The sequence below is a fragment of the Rattus norvegicus genome, chromosome 14 (assembly GCF_036323735.1).
Source record: "Rattus norvegicus strain BN/NHsdMcwi chromosome 14, GRCr8, whole genome shotgun sequence".
Lineage (NCBI taxonomy): Eukaryota > Metazoa > Chordata > Mammalia > Rodentia > Muridae > Rattus > Rattus norvegicus.
The window spans coordinates 69,768,868-69,790,809 of NC_086032.1; the positions used below are offsets into that span (position 1 = coordinate 69,768,868).

Genomic DNA, 21,942 nt, shown 5'->3' on the forward strand with positions numbered 1-21,942 from the left:
TTCAGGGGCACTTGGTTATGATCCCTAGGTCCTGAACAAGTTAATAAATTTCCATGAGTAATCTTTGTCTAACACCTAGCTTCTGTCTTACTAAAAATCCTCAGAGTTCAATTGAAAACTGTACTTAAAAAGAATAAACCCTACACCAAAATGTCAGAGCCCACCTCAATTACACATGCATAGACATACAAGTTCATACATTGTCGGGAGGGTTTCCATCAAAGTACTGTTTTGTAATCATGTAAATGATTATGAAGCAGTGCTGGATCTCTTGGAGAAAAGGTCATAGCCAGTGACCCCATCTCAAGGGGTGGCTTCTTATCCAATTTTCTCTCTTAAAATCTCAGCCCAGCCTATCAGGAACATCTCATAAATACAGAAGAGGAATAAAAGAAGATAAAACAGACAAACTGGCATGAGAACTACGGCTCAATGTTTTTCTCTGGCTAGAGAGTTCCACAACTGGTTCCAGTAGACCTCCGCCCTTTGGAGTCAAACGCCTCAGTCTGTGGAACTTGTCACATAGAATCTACTGGGGCTGGTGTGGCATCTATCCCTTTTTTATTTTTTAATTGAAGCTCATAAATATCTCTTTTGGCAGTGGAAATGGAGTGAAGGCTAGTCTGAAAATGAGTGGGAACATAAGGAGAAGAAGAAGTATTCCTGTAACCACGGCGACAACAATCATCCAATGTAGCCAACTTACAGGGTGCAGTGACTGCAAACCAGAGCTAATAGACTGAGCCAAATCCTCTAAACCAATAGATTCATCATGCGCTTTGCTCCTAGCTGATATTTGAGTTTGTAATTGAGCCATATCATGAGTAATATTGTCTTTCCAAATTCTCGACAAATGATTTTTAGTAAGATTCCAATTATGATTTTTATTATATGATAATGGTGTTACACATGTGTACCAAAAGCTGGCACGGCACCTGGCAGAAAGCTAAACTTTAATAATTTCTATCTCTTGTCCTAATTCTAAAACTATATCCTCTAAAGCACCAAGCTTTGCTTCTAGTTTTTATCTATAATTTGTTGCCTTGCAAATACCAAAGAAACGTTTTTATTTAAATCATTAACAAAATGTGCAGTCTTCATCTCGGAGCCTAGAGTGACTGATGAGAGTGTAAGTGAAGTCATAATAGCTATTACAGCACTAATGCCCAAAGTCAAAGCTGCCACAAAAACGTTTTGGACTAATAAGCTCATTAACTCTTTTAAGTGTTTGTAAGGCTTCATTGTCAAACTAAGCATCATCTTTCAAATCTACAGGAAGCATAACATAGAAAGGCCTTTGTAATATCAAAGTGACTGAATATGTTTTGGCTGAACCAGGATCAACACAATTAGTTAAAATACATCTGGAGCAGCTAACCCGACAAGATTGTTCTAATTTAATAGTTTTTAAATCTGAAGATCGTGCAGCAAGTATATACCATACGAATAGCCTAGGAGAGCTCTGATTGCCACAGGAGTGCTCTTAGATTCCTGAGGCCTCTTTAAATAAGCCTCCCTAGTTGCAGCAAAAACTCTAAACAATACTGGAAAATTTTCCAAAATCTCAGCTGAAGGAGAATGACTAACATAAGTAGGTTCCACCCATTGTGAACCATCTATTCATAGGCTCATTTGTAAACACCTCAGGCTTATATCCATGAAAATGTAAATATGCTCTATAATTATTAAATGGTAAAATGATAGAATAGTCATAAATCGTTTCTTGAGTCTTCCAAGGATTATGTACCCAATAGTCAAACCCACATTTAAGCCAACTTGGCCTTACATCTCTGAGCGCAGTTTCCCACCACTTATCTTTATCCCAATATTCTCTTAGACATGGTTCCAGAGGTGTAGTTTCTGATAGTCTTACCATAGTGTCATTATGGTAAATATTCCCCAAAATCTTCATTTTAATCTCCCACACAAATCTTCTATGATGTGGTGGCAACTCCTCTGGAGCCAATCCATCTGGAGCGTCAGAAAGGAAGGTCTTATAAGCAATAGAAGACAACCCATGGGAGGTGTCCCCTTTATAGTAACACAAATCAGAGCAGAATCAGACCTTCCGTCATGTTCGATTGTAGTGGAGGTCAAATGGAAGGAAATTCAACATGTCCCCCCATCAGCCCAGTGTCATTAGTCATGACCTGATGTTCACAACATCTCCCCAACCCACGGGATGAAGAAGTGGAGGATGGGGAACATAAGCCCAAAATGAGGCTGCAGAGGCAGGATATACCTGCCTAGCAACCACAGCAAGTATAGCATGTTCTCAGCTGATGACGGTTTTCTGGTATCAGAGACCACTTGCTGTGCTTTCTGGGTGAGTTTCTTCAGTTGGCCCCAAGTGAGTGGATCTGTCCTCATGATGGACGATGAGGCAGGTGGAGTTGAAGACGCCTGTAAAGAAGAGAGAGCAGCTTCCTCATTTTCTTTAGTGCTTCGTTTGCCTTCTGTTTCTTCCTTCTTTTCTAAGTTCTCAACAGAGGTTCTTTGGTAGAATGGTCGAATGAGTCTACCTGGAATCCGGAGTTCCCTCTTTCTATGGAAAAACACATGCATATCCTCTTCCCAAGGTAATTAACACATCTGGCCCTTTCCAAATGCCTGTCAAAAGATCTTTCCACATTACTGAAGGAGTAACAGTATGGTGTATGGGAGCCCAATGCTTTTGCATAGGAATAAAACCTTTATCATCTGTATTAAGGAGATTGATAGCAAATAAAGCATGGCTTAATAATTGATGAGGTGAATAGTAATGACCACTAGGTCTTAATCTTTGAAGTTGTACTTTAAGATTCTGATGGGTCCTTTCTATAATAGCCTGACCTTGGGGGTTATATGGAATTCCCATTGTATGTTCTATACCCCATGGAAGGCAAAACTTTGTAAAAGCTTGAGAAGCATAAGCTGGAGCATCATCAGTTCTAATTCTTTTTGGTACACCCAAGAAGGAGAAGCAGATAATAAGATGTTGTTTGACATCTTTCACAGCCTCCCTGGTTCTTGCAGTGGTCATAATCACATGAGAGTAGGCCTCTACAGTAACATGTACATAGGTCATTTTCCCAAATTCTGGGATATGAGTCACATACATTTGCCACAAAACCTGTGCCTCAAGGCCTCTTGGATTGACTCCCATTTTTAATGGACGATATACATCAGGACAATGTTGACAGTCCTTCACAATTTTCTAGCCTGTTCTCTTGTTAGATTAAACATCCTTCTCAAGGCCAATGCATTCTGATGATGTAAAGCATGCCTTTCTAATGCTTGTTTAACCACATAGCATCAAGTGTTCCTTTGTTAATAACTCTGCCATAGCATTTCCTAAAGCATACTGGCAGGCCAGTATGTCCTCTGATATGTCCTATAAAAAATTTTCTTTTTCTTGATTGAATTATATTTTTCAGTTGGAGCAAGAGTGATATAATTTTGGAACTTCCAGATATAAGAGCTGTCTCTATATCAGGAAACAAATGAACCACGTATTTTGAGTCTGTATAAAGGTTAAACTCTTCTCATATATATGTTCAAGGGCAGTAATAACTGCAATAATGTCTGCCTGCTGTGTAGAAATTTCTCTTGCTCTTTTAATAATTACAGGTCTATCTTTTATATAAACAGCTGAAGTCCCATTGGATGACCCATCTGTAAATACCAAGAGGGCATTGGAAATAGGTTCCAATGATATTTCAGAGGGACAAATTTTCTCTGTCTCTTCCACAAACTTTAATATAGGGTGTTGAGGTACATGATATTTAATTTGCCCCATATAATGAGCTAATGCAACTCCCCAATCATCTGTAGTTTGAAGCAAATACTCTAATTGTTCCTTATTGTAGGGAATGATAATTTCCTGCATTTCTTTACCAAATAATTCTCTGGATCTTAACCTTCCTTTGATAATTAATTGGCTACACATGATAAGAAGATACCATTTTTACCTGAGTATGAGGGAGGTAAATCCATTCAAATACACCTTCTTGCCACAAACATGCAGTAGGGTGTAGGATGTTTTAAGTAAAATACGAGGCCACGTTTTTAAATAATTTATTTGTTTTACTTTTGCATCTTACAACTTTCGCTCTGTCAATTCTAATTGTCCTAAAGCTTCTTGTGTAAGCTGTCTTTCAGCTTTGGGATCAGGACCTCCTTTAAGAATTTCAAATAAATGGTGCATTTAATTAAATTAATTCCGTTAAATCCTTTGTTTTTCTATTAAAACGTCATCCACATAATGTAGTATAAAAGCCTCTTTTTTTAAGTGTATAAACTTTATTTTAATCATGCTTCAATAAAACTACATAGTTCCCCCCAAATTAAAAAGTAGCCGTTAGAGGATATAGATGTTAAATTGCTTAAATTAATAATCATTTCACTCTGTGCAAGTATCAGACCTCATATTGCCCACCTTAAATGTAGACTCAGGAAAAGCAACTGCGAGACTGTTTTCCCTGTATTGCCGTCCTGATAATATATGTGCAAGCAGTGAGAGTGACTGAGTCCATTTTCTTGGAATGTGAGAACTATGCACCCAATTAGTTATCTGGTCAGTGATCACCACTGAGCTGAGCACAAATGTAGAGGAAAAATGAACATCAGAGAAAATCCATTCTTAGCTGCCTTGACTTCACAGGAGGAACAGCAGGTAAAATGTTGCAGAGTTCCAGATCCCACCCATATTCAGACCTGAGCAGGAAGGTACTGTGGCAAAGGTGCCTTTGCAGGGGCCCAAGCCCTACTGGAGAGGCCCCAAGAGACTGCTTCACATTGAGAATTCTCTCTCTCTCTCTCTCTCTCTCTCTCTCTCTCTCTCTCTCTCTCTCTCTCTCTCCCCTCTCTCCCCCTTCCCCCCCCGTGTGTGTTTCAGATTCCACATGAAAAGTTATGAACCCTCAATTTCATTATGAAAGTGTACTTCCTATGTTGTACCCACTGGGTGGGAAATGATCTGAGGGTAGAGTTGACAGCAAATAATCTGAAAGTTCCTGGACCGCATTCAGCACCCAGATTATTATCTCTTTAATTTCTCCAGTCAAGTGTACTATCTCATAAGCTATATTAGCAGAAACTCAAGTGTCCCTTCCTCCTGAATTCCTTAAGAAATCAAAAGATTTCTTTGCACCAAAGTGTGTTATGACCCATTCCTAAAAGCCAGGTCTGGAGACCAGTGAGATATAGACCCAAGAACATCTTTGTTCTGTTTTGCCATGTTGGGCCCCTGCTGTGTGCCTTCGAAGGTCCCTGGGCTTAGGTTTGGTTGATTGGGTTTGATTGTTTAGTTGGTCTCACCTGGTTTTTAGAAGCGGGTCAGAGCTCTTTGGATGTAAAAGCCTCTTTATATTTAGCCCTAATAGATCTTTGAAAGCCTGATTTAAGAAATTTCTGACAAAGAGTGGGACTATTTTTCATACCTTGGAGGCGAACCTTCCATTGATACCTTTGAAATGGCCTTTGAAAATTAGCAGAAGGAACACTGAAGGCAAACCTCTGTGTGTCTTCTGGTTGTAATTTTATAGTGAAAAAAACCAATCCTTTAAATCTATAACTATAACGTAATTCTCTGGGACAGCTACTGGGGACAGAAGTCCTGGCTGTAAAGCCCCCATATCATGCATTGTCTTGTTAACAGCCCTAAGATCTTTACCTAAGTCTCCATTTACCTGACTTCTCTTAATGACAAACACAGGAGTATTCCGTGGACTATTAGATTCTTCAATATGTCCTAATTGCAGCTGTTCCTCCACCAATTGTTCTAAAGCCTGTGTCTTTTCTTGAGTTAGAGGCCACTGATTCAGCCAAACAGGCTCATTCATCATTGATCCATGAAATTTTATGTCTAACTCATCAGTGGCCCCTATAAAAAATGTTGATCATTCCATTTTTTCATCCGTTGTTAATTTTACTTTCATTTTCCCCAAGATATCTCTTCCTCCATAAGGAAAATGGCAAAGAGGAAATAATGTAAGGTTGAAAGGTACCCTCTTTGCCTTCACATTTCCATGAGAGAAGCTTTGAACATTGGACTGTATTAGAAGCTTGTCCCAATCCCACCAAAGTAGAGGTGGCATGAACCACAGGCCATGTCCCAGGCAAGTCCTTCCCTGCAATGCAGGACCTATCTGCTTCTGTGTCCAATAATCCTTGAATATTTTCCCTTCTACTCTTACAGTTTTTAAAGGTCTTTATAAAGTAATTTCCTGAATCCAAGCTGCCACTTTTGTGGAGCCAAACCCCTTTCCCCTTCTAGTTTGTTTTAATATTGGTTTGGGTAGCTATATATATATAAGGAAGTAATATTATCTGAGCTACCTGTTGGCTTTTATGCAATTGTATTGTTTCTTTTAATGGCCTGATCATAATTTTTACCTTTCCCTGGAAGTCAGAATATTCAATTGCTCCCAGAAGTACTTCTAAATTTTTCTTATAATTTGAACTTCTCCCTATTATAAAACCAAAGGTGCCAGGTGACAGTGGCCCTTTAAATCCTGTATCTGCCAATTGCACCCCCCCCATAAAGAGAGAGTATATAATCTTTATTTACTGCAAATCTAACCCCTCACTTCCTGGTGTTGTCCTCAGTAAAGTTAAAATATTAAACTAAGGGGCCAGAGGATTCAGTTTGCTTATACCTTCCTCTGTCTCCTTATGTCCTTTTTTACTTTGGGGTGGAGGGCAAGCCCCTCACCCCGTTTTTTGTCTCCTCTTCTTTCAGAGGGGTTCCATCCTCATGAAACTTCGATTTACACTCATTTCTCTAATGCTTTCCTTTCCTACACCAAGGACATAACCCCGGGGGCGCTGGCTTTTCTTATCTTTATTCCTTGAGGTCTGTTCTTCCTTTTAACAGTCACAGCTCATACATCCTGGTTTCCCACAAGAAAAGCATAAGCCCTTCTGTTTCCTTTCTCCTTTCAAGTTCTGAACATGGACGTGAAAATGGTGCCCATGCATCGCTGCAGCATAGGTCATGCCCTGGACTGCTGCTAGTGAGGCATCTATACATGCTCTGATGCAGTCTTGCACAGTCCCTGTTTCTCTGATGGGTCTAATCAGTTCCTGGCAGAGAGTGTTGGCATTCTCCCATGCGAGTTGTTTTAATAACATGTCCGAGCCCTCAGAGGGCTTCTTCCAATCTAGCAATAAAATCTTCATAGGGTTCATCTTGGTTTTGTCTAATTCCTGATAATACAGTTGTTTTACCATCAGCAGGAGGGAGCCTTTTCCAAGCAGCTACTGCTATCTTGGAGACTTCTTCCCGTACCTTCTTTTTTAGACTCACTTGTGCTTGAGGGGAGGCATAGTCCTCTCTACCCAAGAGCGTTGACAAAGTAGGCTTATCTACTCTTCTCTTGCCGACTAAATTCAGAATCACTTCCCTGCTCTATCCTTATATTCAGTCCTCCATACTACGAACTGTCCTGGGCTAAGAGCGGACTTAGCCACATGCCACCCAACATGTCCACAGTCTGCAGAGTATGGAGCACTTGGCCCAGTGCTCTTAACGGAACGCTGTAGTTCCCTAAGAGTTTTCAGAGGAAGAGTTTCCCATTGGGGTGTCACTCCCTCCAAAACAGTGACTGGAAAACAAAAATGCAGGTCCCCTTTTTGCCTAGCTTCTCTTACAGCCCCTAAAAAACCCCTATTAATTGGCACTTTCCTGTCAAGCTTGGCTGTATTTGTTTTGAAAACAGGAGGCGCAGTAGCCAAAGCACAAATGTCTATCTTTATTTCAATTTCTGTCCTAGGAGAATTTTTATCATAAAAACGATCCCTCCTCCATCTTGACCACAGTCCTCTGCTTCATGGTCCACTTCTCGCTGTTTCTCATTACTTACCCACTCATCCCCTGGCTGTGCCTTGCGGAGGTTAGCTTCTGATGGGGACCTATTATAAGACTTCGTTTCTGTCCTAAGAGGAGCTACCTCATCCTCTGAAGGCGCTTGTTCTGTAAAGAATTCCATTTCTGGTTTTTCAGAAAGAAGGTCTCTGATTTGGACCCATAACAAAAATGCCTGAACCGGGACCTGTTTAGGGTCCTGGCTTTCATAAAATTTCCTTGTCCTACCTTTTCCCAATTTTCTAAAGACAGGCTTCCTTCCTCTGGGAACCACTGACACTCAGTACAAAAATCATAAAATGCTGCCAAACTCTTATTTGAGGTCTTAACACCTCTGCTTTCTAACATATGACTAAATTCTTCCAGGAACAGGCCTCTGTTCTTGGACTGTGAATGCCCCATGATTCTTACCTTCTCGAAATCTTACCTCGATGTATATCTATTGAGGAGTCTGCAGCACCCTGATGAGGTCCTATCCTTGCCTGGAAAATATTAAATAAGGAAAGAGGAGAGAAAGCTTACCTACTTCAAGCCCTGCACTTGGGTGCCACCTACCATGAACCACCCAGCCAGGTGTGGGGTTTTCTGGGATGTGGGTCCTTGAAGACTAGGTGGGTAAGGATTAGGCAGTGACAAACAGAAACAAACACACAGGCAGTTTGAATCTGAGTATATTTTGCAGCTTTCAAACAGGGGTTTTTAAGCTGGAGAAACAGGTATTACAGTCCTAAAAGATGTGTTCACTGAAGCAGCTACAAAGAACAATTATCATAATCATCCCACACAAGGAAATATAAAATCATTCAGGTATTACAATTTCCAAAGAATGGGTCCAAAGAATCAATTACAAACGAAATAGATAATATCATTATCACTTAACAGAACAAAGTACAAAACATTACTGATAGTTAATAGCAAACTTCCAGGAATGGGTTCAAAAGATCTTCAGGGGCACTTGGTTATGATCCCTAGGTCCTGAACAAGTTAATAAATTTCCATGAGTAATCTTTGTCTAACACCTAGCTTCTGTCTTACTAAAAATCCTCAGAGTTCAATTGAAAACTGTACTTAAAAACAATAAACCCTACACCAAAATGTCAGAGCCCACCTCAATTACACAGGCATAGACATACAAGTTCATACATTGTTGGGAGGGTTTGCATCAAAGTACTGTTTTGTAATCATGTAAATGATTATGAAGCAGTGCTGGATCTCATGGAGAAAAGGTCATGGCCAGTGACCCCCATCTCAAGGTGTGGCTTCTTATCCAATTTTCTCTCTTAAAATCTCAGCCCAGCCTATCAGGAACATCTCATAAATATAGAAAAGAAGATAAAACAGACAAACTGGCATGAGAACTACGGCTCAATGTTTTTCTCTAGCTAGAGAGTTCCACAACTGGTTCCAGGAGACCTCCACCCTTTGGAGTCAAATGCCTCAGTCTGTGGAACTTGTCACACAGAATCTACTGGGGTTGGTGTGGCACATAGCGGAAGAGGATGCATATGACTTACACAGGGTGAATTGGAGATTAAATACCTTTTGCAGAAGGGAAGCCCAAGAAGGGAGGCTTACTGGCTAAACCTCAGGGCCCATCTAAATACCTCATTAGCATGGAGAATTCTGGGTTTCTATGCTACATGACCAGGTATCATGGTCCTTTAGCGGGATGTCGTGGTCATCTGCTCAACCAGGACAGGAACCTGGTTGCAATGATGAGAATTGCCAGGGTTCCTGAATCTGCTGGACCATCAGTTCTTCTGTCTGGTGATACGGTTCCACTTGCCCCATGGTGCTGTAAGCTTTTAGTTGCATATTTACAATACTATCAAATTGTAGGAGACACTGGTCAGAGTGTGCAATATTAAGGCAAGCTATAAAAAGTTTAGCATCAGGGGTTGGGGATTTAGCTCAGTGGTAGAGCGCTTGCCTAGGAAGCGCAAGGCCCTGGGTTCGGTCCCCAGCTCCGAAAAAAAGAACCAAAAAAAAAAAAAAAAGTTTAGCATCAGTATCATTCTAGTTCAGAGGACATGCCATGGTAGAGCAAGTTCTCTCCTACCCTTTCTGTCTTAGAAGGCACTTAATATAGAAAGGAACGGGTGACAGCATTATGGCACAGAAGGGCTACACCAAAGTTCTAGTCAATTAGGTAAATAGTAATTTAGCTCCTGTTTATGAATCAAAATTTAGGGTGTTTGGGTTAATAATAAGTCTAGAGCACTGAAAAAATAAAAACTTTAGATGTCTTTCAAATTTAGGAAATGGTGTTAGAAGACTTATTTTCCAAAATAGACTGATTTTTAAAAAATAAAGTGTATCATATATGCAATAACAAAATACTTCTTTTTTTCAGTGCCATAGAGGTAGATCAGAGTTTCAAATAACAGGGCCACCCAATTCGTAGGTTTGGATGGCATGGGATTTTTGTGTGGTTTGGTTTGAGTGATATTGATTAAAAAAGGCAGAAGTCAAAGTAATTTCATTGGCCACAATGCATGTTGTATAAGAAGAGTCCTTATTGTTCACTTTGCATACCTTGAATTGCAAACTTTTGCATGATATACAGTTCAGACTCTCACATGGTCACACCAAGGTAAGGTCTGAAATGTACGAAAATCACCTAAGATTCCGGGAGCTGTGAAAATCAGGCTTTGCTGTACCTTTTATCCACTGTGTCTAGGGATGACAGCAATCACACAAGGTCTGTGTGAATGCCACGTGTATGCCTGTGCCATGGAGGACAGGAGCGGGCATGGGGTACCCTGCAATTGCAATTACAAGAAGCTGCGAGAACTAGGTGCTGGGAACTGAATTTGAGGCCTTTGGCAGAGAAGCCAGTGTTCTCAACCACAGTCACCTCTGCAATCCCATATCTGTGTTTGTTAAGCTGAATTTTATAAATGTTATCAAAAACAGACCTGTCTTAAGAAACCCTCATTGTTTAAAGCAGAGAACTAGATTTTAGTTTTATATCCATGTCCTGAATGGTGACCTTAGGAATTTTAATAACCTGCAATCATCAGACATATATCAAATCTTACATGATTTACTGGAACAATCTAGGATATACTTAAACATTCTGGTTTTGTCCTCATCTCTCTTCCTCTATATTGGAAAAGTTCAGTCTTTTAGCTTAGGACAAACCCTCATTTTGCCATACAAAAGGCTTTTCTCAAGAACATATTGTCTTAGCTTTTCTTATCAAAAATATATCCAGATGTTTACATTTTCTCAATTTCTTTCATTCCTACTGATTTCTTTTTAATTTCCTTTTTTAACACTATGAGCCACCAAATGTAGACAATATTGATGAAGCCAAGAAGTTCATGCTGACAGGAGCCTTATATAGCTGTCTCCTGAGAGGCTCAGCCAGAGCACGACAAATACAGAGGCAAATGCTAGCAGCAAACCATTGAACTGAGAACAGAGTCCCCCCCCATTGGAGGAGTTAGAGAAAGAATTGAAGGAGCTGAAGGGGCTTGCAACCCCATTAGAACAACAATGCCAACAAACCAGAGCTCCCAGGGACTAAACCACTACCCAAAGAGTACACATGGACAGACCCATGAGTCCAGCTGCATATGTAGCAGAGGATGGCCTTGTTGGGCATCAATGGGAGGAGAAGCCCTTGGTCCTGCCAAGGCTGGATGCCCCCCTCCTAGTTTAGGGAAATGTAAGGGGGGAAGAGGGAGTGGTTGGGAAGGGGGAACGCCCTTATAGAAGAAGGGAAGAGGAATGGGATAGGGGGCTTATGTCCAGGGAAAATTGGAAAGGGAATAACATTTGAAATGTAAATAAAAAATACCCAATAAAAAAAGAAAAAATTAAAAAAAAACATTGAGACAAAATGTTATTTATCAACTTAATTTATTTTATTATTATTTTGTTTGTTTGTTTGTTTGGTTGGTTGGTTGGTTGGTTGGTTTTTTTTAGACAGAGTTTTCTCTGCGTAGCCCTGGCTGCCCTGGAATTCATTTGTAGAACAGGCTAACCTGAAACTCAGAGATTTTCTTGCCTCTGCTTTGGGTGTGCTGAAATTAGAGGCCTGGCGTCAAGCTAGGCTTTCACTTACCAATTTATTAAAAGAAAGTTTAACTCTAAAGAAAGTTTAACTCTAATTATATTTTGGACATAATGTAATAAATTAATGTCACCTGTCCACACTGTTGCATCGTAAAGTTCTTTTTTGTTGCAAGTCCTAAGAGGTTATCATTGCTACATGGATCTGTTAGAAAGGTTTCCTCTAAGTATTTGTCAGTGACAGAATGTCACATTCCATCAAGAGCTGTCTGTCCAAGATAACAACTTCTGGTAGCCTTGGACATGGAATTATCTTGCAAGAACAGTACAAAGACAGAAGATAAAATGCATGATTTAACCTCACAATTGCAATTTGGGCTGCAAAAGGCATTTACTCCATTCTGAACTTGGGGGGAAAACAGCAACCTTTTGACCACAGATGACTAAACACAGGCAGAGTATTTTTGCCAGAAAATGCCCCCGGGTACCGTTGCCAGAAGTAGAGGCAGTGCTGCCGCTTCTCAGTCACAACTCTGAGGTAAACCAGATAGAACAGGACAGAGAGACACTTTGAAATCAGAGGCATGAAATCGGGCATAAAAACAGAGCAGGCTACAAAAGAGGCCAAAACAAGGAAACCAACCCAAAAAGTATAGCAGTTCAATCTGTTAGGCTGCAGAGAGTGCCAGGAGCTGAGGAGGGAGGGGAAATCCCCAAGTTAAAATACTTGACATCCTGGAGTTCCTCCTCCTGAAACCAAACCCCAGGCTGGAGCCCAGCAGCAACTGTGATTCCTTGTTAGCTCAGTGACATGTCAGAGAGCCCAGCTGTTGAGCCAGTAACCAGACAGAACTGAATTTGGGAAGTCTCTCTTTATTCAGAAAGCCGTAATCCAGGAAGGTCACAGGCTTACGTCTCACCCTCAGCCAGCAGATCCCATGGGAGAAGAAGGCAAGAAATAATCATTCCATGACTCAGCCTGGCCCCTCTGGTCAGCTGACGAGCCACACATCTGAACAAACTTTTAACAGTGTGTATGTGCTAAGCAGTTAGTAACGTGTGTGTAGATTCCGCAAGATGAAATATAAGTGCCTTTATAACAGACAGCATGAAGGTGTCCTATCCATTGCTCTGTTCCCTGTCAGATACACAAGGTAGGGCACAAAGCAGGAAGAAGGGAAGAAGCCTTCCAAGGAGGAGCAAGTGGAGATGAAGCAGGGAAATGGAGTGCAGGTGACGTGAGATCAGAAAAGGGAAGTATTGAAATGGAGGAAACCAGCAAGACAGGGTGGGGAGATGAGGTGGTAAGGGTGAATGGAGCAGTGGAGAGGGGAAAACAGAACAATATACACAGGGCTGGAGATGTAGCCCTGGGTTCAATCCCCAGCACTACATAACCAGGGCGTGTGATGGTGCATGATGGTGCCTAGAATCCATTTAAAAGATGGAGACGGGAAGATGAATGATTCAGGGTCATCCTCAGCTACAGAGTGAATTCTAGGCCAGCCTGCGCTGCCAATCCTGGAGGGGTATAATGAACAAGCATGCCATGAAGAAAGCCATAACTCTATCTGCTAACTACAAGCCACCATAAACCAGCCTGCAGTTTCATGCCTCAGTGCCTTCTGCTTCCGCTCACAGGCTGCAGAGGAGTGTTTGACCAAGGAAGCCCCTGACAGCCTCCAGGCACACCTGCTAGAGCTCAGGGCCCTGGAGGAGAAGGCCAGAGAAGAGCTGCAAGAGGCGTGTGAGCAGATGCAAGCCGGGCAGCCTGGGCTGCTTGGTAAGTATCTCGCTGTCCACCTGGGAGGGTCCTGTGTGTTTTACACATGGCAAGCAGTGGCAAGCAGGGCCCATAGACCACAGCAACAATCCCAGCTCCGTTTCCAACTCTCTGTGACAGTGGGGGGAGGGGCCATCTGGACTGCATTTTCCTGTTCTATCAAAATGGATCTGTAATTGTCTGCTTCACAGGGTCCTTATGTGGACTGAGTGGAATGTGAAATATAACATGTGTAGCAAACGTGAGTCCAGTGACCATGGACACTATGGCTACCATTCAATAGAACACAGATACAAGCCTTGGCTAGAGTTTCATTGGAATGCCTCAATTCTGTGGACTTTCCATTCCAGTGATATCTGCAAACTGGGGGACTCAGGCCCCTGAGCTCTACCTGACTTTCTTCTGCCTACTGTCCCTAGCATGAAATATATGTTTCCATTTCAGCATCAAATCTACTCTCTTGGTGTCCCAGAAGTTAGCGGAGGCAGTTAAGATCTCTGGAATTAAACTAAGTTTCACACTTAACTCTAACACTCACTAGCCATGTGGCCTGGGAGGTCTACCATTTGTCCAATGAGGGCAATGATAGTGCTCACCTCATTGGGCTATAATGACTTCTGTGAGTAAACTTCTCCTGACTCATTCTTGCTTTTGGCCAAATCCTGCTGGATAAAAAATCTTCTACTGCTCCCTCTCCCCATCGTGATCCAGCCAAGATCCTAGACCCATGGCTAAGAGAACTTACGAATGTTTTAAAAACCTAAAAGCTGTAGGGTGATGTATTTATGCAGGTGAAGGCAGACACAAGATAAAACAAGGCCTGTCATTGGATGAGAAAGAAGGGAGGCGGGAACAGGCTTTTAGAAGGAGATGTAGGAGCAGAGAGGAGGGGAGAGACAGCATGGAGGCAGGCATAAATGATCCTCACCATGCGTGTCTACATAGATACAGGTTGTTATGAATATTTCTTAAGGGATGGATTTCTATTGGTCAATTTGTCTTATCTAAGTAGCTGGTTTATATTTTTATCAATTGGTTGTGAGTTTATTGTGTGGGTGTATTGTGGATTGAGAATTTAACATATAAATCTGATTGTTGGGTTACAGTTTGTTGAGTCTTGATTTTACCAGGTAGCTGGAACCAGAGAGTTCACAGCTAGTAGAGAGCTACCAGGTGAGATACTAACCAGAGGTAAATTATGGTTAGTTCCACATGGTCCTCTGGTGATGGAACTCTAGAGACCATCGTGGCAAGGTGCCACGCTGGAACAGCTCGAGGACTGCCTGGGTCTGATTGTACTTGGGGGCAGCATGGAATCACTGAGATAAAGATACCTGTCAGTGTCATGTGACTCTACGAGTGCTGGCACTAGCATGGGATAAAAGGTTCCACTTTTTTTTTAAATATCTACCACAACAAAAAGTTGACATAAATGTCAAGATTCCTGGCTTGAGACCAAGACTTTAGAAGAGGTCCTCCACCCATTGGACAGTTCCTTGTGTGTCCTTTGTGTTGCCTCTGGTCGAACCTGCTATTCCTCCTAAGTAGCCAGCAGTAGCCACACAGGTGGTTCAAATCAAAGAAGAAATGCTCACAACTTTGAATCCCCAGTCCACCATTTAATAGCCGTGTGGCTCCGCCTTGCTTACCTCTGCTGTTGCTTGTAATAAAATGGATCTGGGAAGGTAGAAGCGGGAGGAATGGCAAGGGGAAAGGATCATACTTACATCTAGCCTGGTTTCAGGATGTATCGAATGGCCCTTACATCCTCCTGTTGCTTCTGTGACCCTGGAATGAGTTTAGGAATGATCTCTCACTTCTTCCTTCCAGAGTCCCTGAGGCAGGAGCTGACAGGGCAGCGAGTTGCCTGCTGTGAGCATCAGAAGGCCCTGGAGGAGCTACAGAATGAGCTCAGGGCCATGGGCCCCTTGGGGAAGCCACAGGCCATCAATCGGTGTTCAGGGGACAGCAGAGACCACACCTTTATTACAGAGGTCAGTGCCTTGCCCATGTCCACACAACACTCTAAGGCAACACTAGGACCACAGAGAACAGGACTGTATAGATGGATCTGGGACCTAGATCTCTCTCCAGCTGGAAATAGCAAGACTCTGCTCCCATTCCTCACCCTAGAGGCATTTGGTGATCTGCAGGCTCCCATCTTTGAAAAGCAGAAAACAAATCCGAAGTGTTCTAAGTTACCTATAGTTCAGATACTTGTTTGTACCCCTTAGCCTCCAGGTAGCTAGTCCAGGTCACTCTTCCAGTCTGTGGGGAAAATTATCTCTGAGCACTCCGCAGACAAACTCCCTGTTTAGCCTTCAGTCTAAACTGATCTTACTCTCAGTAGTCCGGGAAACTCTCCTTCATTTTTCCGCTCAGGCTTTGGCCATCAGCCCCCTCCTGTGCATCCCTAATTCCTACCCTAGTTGGTATCACCTTATTACAATCTGGGTCTCAAGCTTCAGGCATTAGGGTAACACACAGCATGTCTTTGTGCTCTCGCTGGAGTAAGCTCTAGATGCCAGCTATGCATCACTGCAGAGCCTCCTTGACCACTGGCTTCCAACTGCATCTACAACCCTGTTCTCTCTTAGTCTCCTGGCACCTGCATCCGGCCTCTACCTTCTTGTGATACTCCCCCTGCTTGGTGTCCAGCACAGCTCCACACTGGGGCCTCTGCTCTCCCAGCTCTTCTACCCTCAGACCTCCTGGGGCACAGCTGTTAATACAGCACAGCTGACACTATTGATCCCCACTATTAGCTACCATGGCGAACAGTGACATAGTTAAACACATGGCAGCTTAAGCAGGTGGTGGGGTGTGTGGATTATCAGATGTCTTATTACCCTCAGAGAATCTTATAAAACTCTCTGAGGGTCATTACCCTCAGTGGAACACCTCTAGAAGAGATGGCATGGTAGCCCTTCATCAGAAGCTTGGTTAGCAGCACCTCCAAGTCCCTGATGTTGAGTTGGCCTTGGCACCTACTGAAATAAAGAAATAAACTAATAATTGACTAAATAAAATGTTAAAGTCTCTACCTGCTGCCCTCCCTCAGGATGTGGGTATTACAGGGCTTCCTGGGTCCCTGCCCTGTGCTGCAGAGAAAGGCCTCCTGGAGGAGAACGCTCAGCTCCAAGACACTGTACTCCGCCTGCGTGCAGAGGTGGACCAGCACCTGCAGGAGGCGCTGCAGCTTCGTGAGCAGCACCGGTGAGTCAGCAGCTCAGCTTCCACTGGTTGTCTCCCTTCCTCACCTCCCTCTCTCCTCTCTCCTGCCTCTCCTTTCCTCTGTCATTGCTTGGAGCCTCTGAGATCTAAATCAGACTCTTCTCTCCCCACTCCTAAGGCCTAGAGTCAGACCCAGACGAGGTGATGAGATGGAATAGTTCACAGTGCTGTGCTGTAACTATCGATGGTTGCATCCTGACAAAGGGACAATACCACAACTGCTTCAGGACTCTGGGCTGTTATAGGATAATATAGTTATGCATGCGAGAGGCATTCCCATCCCAAGCATGGAGGGAAGCACCTGGTGTGAGTTTCCTCCTTTGTTGGAAGGTTTTCAATACGAATTCAATGTCTTAAGTAGGACTTCTTAGGGTATCTGCTTTTTTCTGGAATAAGATTTACCAGTTTGTTTCTGTCAAGGAATTTGTGTACTTCATCTGGTTTTGAGTGTTTCACTCCCAGAGTTAAGTCAGTCACTTTTTTTTTTCTTTTTGTCATCTTAATAAGCACAGGCTCTTCTTTCCGCTGATTATTTTCACTTGGGTGTTGTGAGCCCTGCTGGGCCAGCTGTACACTACTTTCAGCTGTGGTTCTATTTGGTTGTTTAACTTTAAAGCCCTTTACTTACACGAGGGGAGATGGCTTCAGGGGTTCATACAGCCTGCAGGTGTGAGCAAGGCTGGGGTTTGCACTTTGGTCAACAATTGTAACTTTTTCTCTTTTGCATGACCCCAACCAAGTTTCTTAATCTCCCCAAGCCTCAGTTTTCCAGACCATCAGACATGGCAAAGCCCAGCATGCAAATGGTGGAGAAAATTAAAAGAAAAGAGACGTCACGTGTAGAGGCATTACTCTAACGGTAGCACTTAGAAGGCTGAAATGGAGGAATCTTGAGTCCAATAAAGTACACACCTTTCCGACCCTACTCTGCCCCATCCCCACCCCCAAAAGACTTCAGCCAAGTATTTTGAACAAGATTAGGCACATGGCACTGACAAAAGTCAGTTGTTAAAATTCATAAAATTGAGCTTAAACATGGAGGCTGGGAATGTAGCTAGTGGTAGAGTACTTTTCTATCATGGGAAAAAAACCTGCATTTGACCACACACACACACACACACACACACACACACACACACACACACACACACACTCCCCTACAAGTCTCACTTAACACTTTACTAAATCCATCCCCTACAAGTCAGATTTGATGGACCCAAAATGGAGCCTCAGAATTAGAATTAGTTAGAATCTGCCTTTCTGAAATTCCCCAGGAGAAGATGCTGGAGTTGGCAGGTGAAACTGTAGCTCCACTCTAAGATTCCGCCTTACCCTTGCTGCTGTAACAGTCAAGGTGAGAGAACGTTCACACAGATGATAAAGGAACCCGCCTCCTCCAGGAAGAGCATCTAAGTCAGTTCAGCCAAAAGAAGCCGACCACAGTGGCACAGGCCTCTAATGTCAGCACCTAGAACGGACGCTGACCTCCAGATAATTGTCTCAAACAATACAAAAACAGCCAGGAGAGGATGTCCTTTAGTGGGAATAGCCCTGGATACTGGTTTCCCAGTCAGAGATTCCTACACAAGAGAGAGCCATGTTTAACAAATCTTCTCTGAGGTAGTCATAATATCCTTGGTGATAAGGAGCGCTGACTACAGCAAGAGGGGATATTCACAGCACCCTCCCCACCCCGTGTACTCAAACTGCTGTGAAATAACTTTACCTCCAACAAACTGAGATCGTGAGGCCTCTCTCCCAGGTGAACTGGAGACTTGAGTTCATATAAGAGCAGCCAGGAGCCTATCTGGCTGCGGTGGAGCACCACAGAGCAAGAGACGGTTCATGTGATCGTAGGCAAGTCCTCCTTCAAGTGAGGAACGCAATGACCCCTCACCCGGGGAGGGGGTAAGCAATCACATAAAAGTGAACATGTACTTCCGGAAAATGGCTCCCGTAGGCTCAGCCGTGGACCCATTAGGATCCTCCTCTAGGTTAAAAACAATGATAGCTAATGACTGAAAAACGGCGTTCGTGCCTTGGACTGTTTGATGTACATATTAGTTCAATTTCTCCTTGCAATAACCCTATGAGGCTAGTACCCCAACACTTCCATCCAACAGAAGAGGACACTGAGCCCAAGGTCACACACTTAATGTAATAGTGAAAGCCAAGGACTTCAGCAGTGTGGCCCTAACTACTCCTCTTTTGGCTATGTCTCCTGCCTTTCTGAAAACCCTGGAGAGGGTTCTCCTGGATTTCAGGGTTCTAGGCCTAACTGAGAGAATGCTACCTCTGGTCTCCCCACCTACCTTGTGGGAGAAGAGTGTTTCGGAGTTCTCCTTTACGGATGCTGGGGTGGGAAGAGCCTAAGGAGGTCCCCAAGGTGAGGCTTAGCCTGAGTTTCTCACCTGGAGACCCAGGTTTCCTTCTCATAAGGACCTTGGTGTCATTCAATACAGGGCCACCAAATAGAGAAATAAGCCCCAAAGTCGCAGGGCCCAGGCTCAGAGCCCGGGTAATCCTGAATGTGTTTCTATCCATCACAGGTTGCTGGAGGACCAGAAAGCCCAAAGAGCCATGGAGGTGGAGGCCCTCCGCCAGGAGCATCGGAAGGAGATGCAGGCCATGGTGGCAGACTTCAGCGGTGCCCAGGCCCGACTGCAGGCCCGAATGGCCGCTCTGGAAGCAGAGTGAGCAAGGCCTCCGGCCTGGGTTGGCCTTGGGCCTGGGTGGGAGGGATTAGCAGTGTGTCCTTTTGGGAAGTGACCTAGTATCCCTAGACTTTAATGGTTTTAAATCTTAGAAGTCCTCTGAGTAGTTCTTCATTTCCAGACAAATGAAGAGGGGTGGCTATTACTCATTTTATTTCCCTCCCTCCCTCCTTCTTCCTCCCTCTCTAGTTACTTGAAAATGCCATAAATGTGTTGATCATATTCACGCCCCTCCCTCATCTCCTCCCATATCCACCCCCCTTCCCTTCCCACCCAACTTTGTGTCCTTGTTTCATTTAAAAAAACACAGTGAGTCTAAGGTGCACTGCCCATATATTCTTGAATATGTGGCCATCCACTGGAGGGGTGTGGGTAACTACACTCGTAAGAACAGGATCTATGTTCTTTTTTTTTTAATTTATTTAATACTTAATAATAATTCTTTGGTTTCCGGGCAAACATCCCCCTCCCCCCTCCCCTTCCTTATAGGTGTTCCCCTCCCAACCCTCCCCCCATTGCCGCCCTACCCCCAACAGTCTAGTTCACTGGGGGTTCAGTCTTAGCAGGACCCAGGGCTTCCCCTTCCACTGGTGCTCTTACTAGGATATTCATTGCTACCTATGACGTCAGAGTCCAGGGTCAGTCCATGTATAGTCTTTAGGTAGTGGCTTAGTCCCTGGAAGCTCTGGTTGCTTGGCATTGTTGTACATATGGGGTCTCGAGCCCCTTCAAGCTCTTCCAGTTCTTTCTCTGATTCCTTCAACGGGGGTCCTATTCTCAGTTCAGTGGTCTGCTGCTGGCATTCGCCTCTATATTTGCTGTATTCTGGCTGTGTCTCTCAGGAGCGATCTACATCCGGCTCCTGTCGGTCTGCACTTCTTTGCTTCATCCATCTTGTCTAATTGGGTGGCTGTATATGTATGGGCCACATGTGGAGCAGGCTCTGAATGGGTGTTCCTTCAGTCTCTGTTTTAATCTTTGCCTCTCTCTTCCCTGCCAAGGGTATTCTTGTTCCCCTTTTAGAGAAGGAGTGAAGCATTCACATTTTGATCATCCGTCTTGAGTTTCATTTGTTCTAGGCATCTAGGGTAATTCAAGCATTTGGGCTAATAGCCACTTATCAGTGAGTGCATACCATGTATGTCTTTCTGTGATTGGGTTAGCTCACTCAGGATGATATTTTCCAGTTCCAACCATTTGCCTACGAATTTCATAAAGCCGTTGTTTTTGATAGCTGAGTAATATTCCATTGTGTAGATGTACCACATTTTCTGTATCCATTCCTCTGTTGAAGGGCATCTGGGTTCTTTCCAGTTTCTGGCTATTATAAATAAGGCTGCGATGAACATAGTGGAGCACGTGTCTTTTTTATATGTTGGGGCATCTTTTGGGTATATGCCCAAGAGAGGTATAGCTGGATCCTCAGGCAGTTCAATGTCCAATTTTCTGAGGAACCTCCAGACTGATTTCCAGAATGGTTGTACCAGTTTGCAATCCCACCAACAATGGAGGAGTGTTCCTCTTTCTCCACATCCTCGCCAGCATCTGCTGTCACCTGAGTCTTTGATCTTAGCCATTCTCACTGGTGTGAGGTGAAATCTCAGGGTTGTTTTGATTTGCATTTCCCTTATGACTAAAGATGTTGAGCATTTCTTTAGGTGTTTCTCAGCCATTCGGCATTCCTCAGCTGTGAATTCTTTGTTTAGCTCTGAACCCCATTTTTTAATAGGGTTATTTGTCTCCCTGCGGTCTAACTTCTTGAGTTCTTTGTATATTTTGGATATAAGGCCACTATCCGTTGTAGGATTGGTAAAGATCTTTTCCCAATCTGTTGGTTGCCGATTTGTCCTAACCACAGTGTCCTTTGCCTTACAGAAGCTTTGCAGTTTTATGAGATCCCATTTGTCGATTCTTGATCTTAGAGCATAAGCCATTGGTGTTTTGTTCAGGAAATTTTTTCCCGTGCCCATGTGTTCCAGATGCTTCCCTAGTTTTTCTTCTATTAGTTTGAGTGTGTCTGGTTTGATGTGGAGGTCCTTGATCCACTTGGACTTAAGCTTTGTACAGGGTGATAAGCATGGATCGATCTGCATTCTTCTACATGTTGACCTCCAGTTGAACCAGCACCATTTGCTGAAAATGCTATCTTTTTTCCATTGGATGGTTTTGGCTCCTTTGTCAAAAATCAAGTGACCATAGGTGTGTGGGTTCATTTCTGGGTCTTCAATTCTATTCCATTGGTCTATCTGTCTGTCTCTGTACCAATACCATGCAGTTTTTATCACTATTGCTCTGTAATACTGCTGAGTACAGGGATAGTGAATCCCCCTGAAGTCCTTTTATTG

The 21,942-nt window shown here is 43.3% G+C and overlaps 1 protein-coding gene across 1 annotated transcript in view; it reads left to right on the forward strand.

Annotated features, from left to right (window-relative positions):
• Fam184b (family with sequence similarity 184, member B) overlaps positions 1–21,942 on the forward strand; it is a 115,892-nt gene that overhangs the window by 80,837 nt on the left and 13,113 nt on the right. The window contains exons 9-12 of the mRNA NM_001305171.1: positions 13,508–13,649; positions 15,480–15,643; positions 16,711–16,865; positions 19,433–19,576. Of these exons, the coding sequence (NP_001292100.1) occupies positions 13,508–13,649; positions 15,480–15,643; positions 16,711–16,865; positions 19,433–19,576 (605 nt within the window). The remainder of the gene's footprint in view (positions 1–13,507; positions 13,650–15,479; positions 15,644–16,710; positions 16,866–19,432; positions 19,577–21,942) is intronic.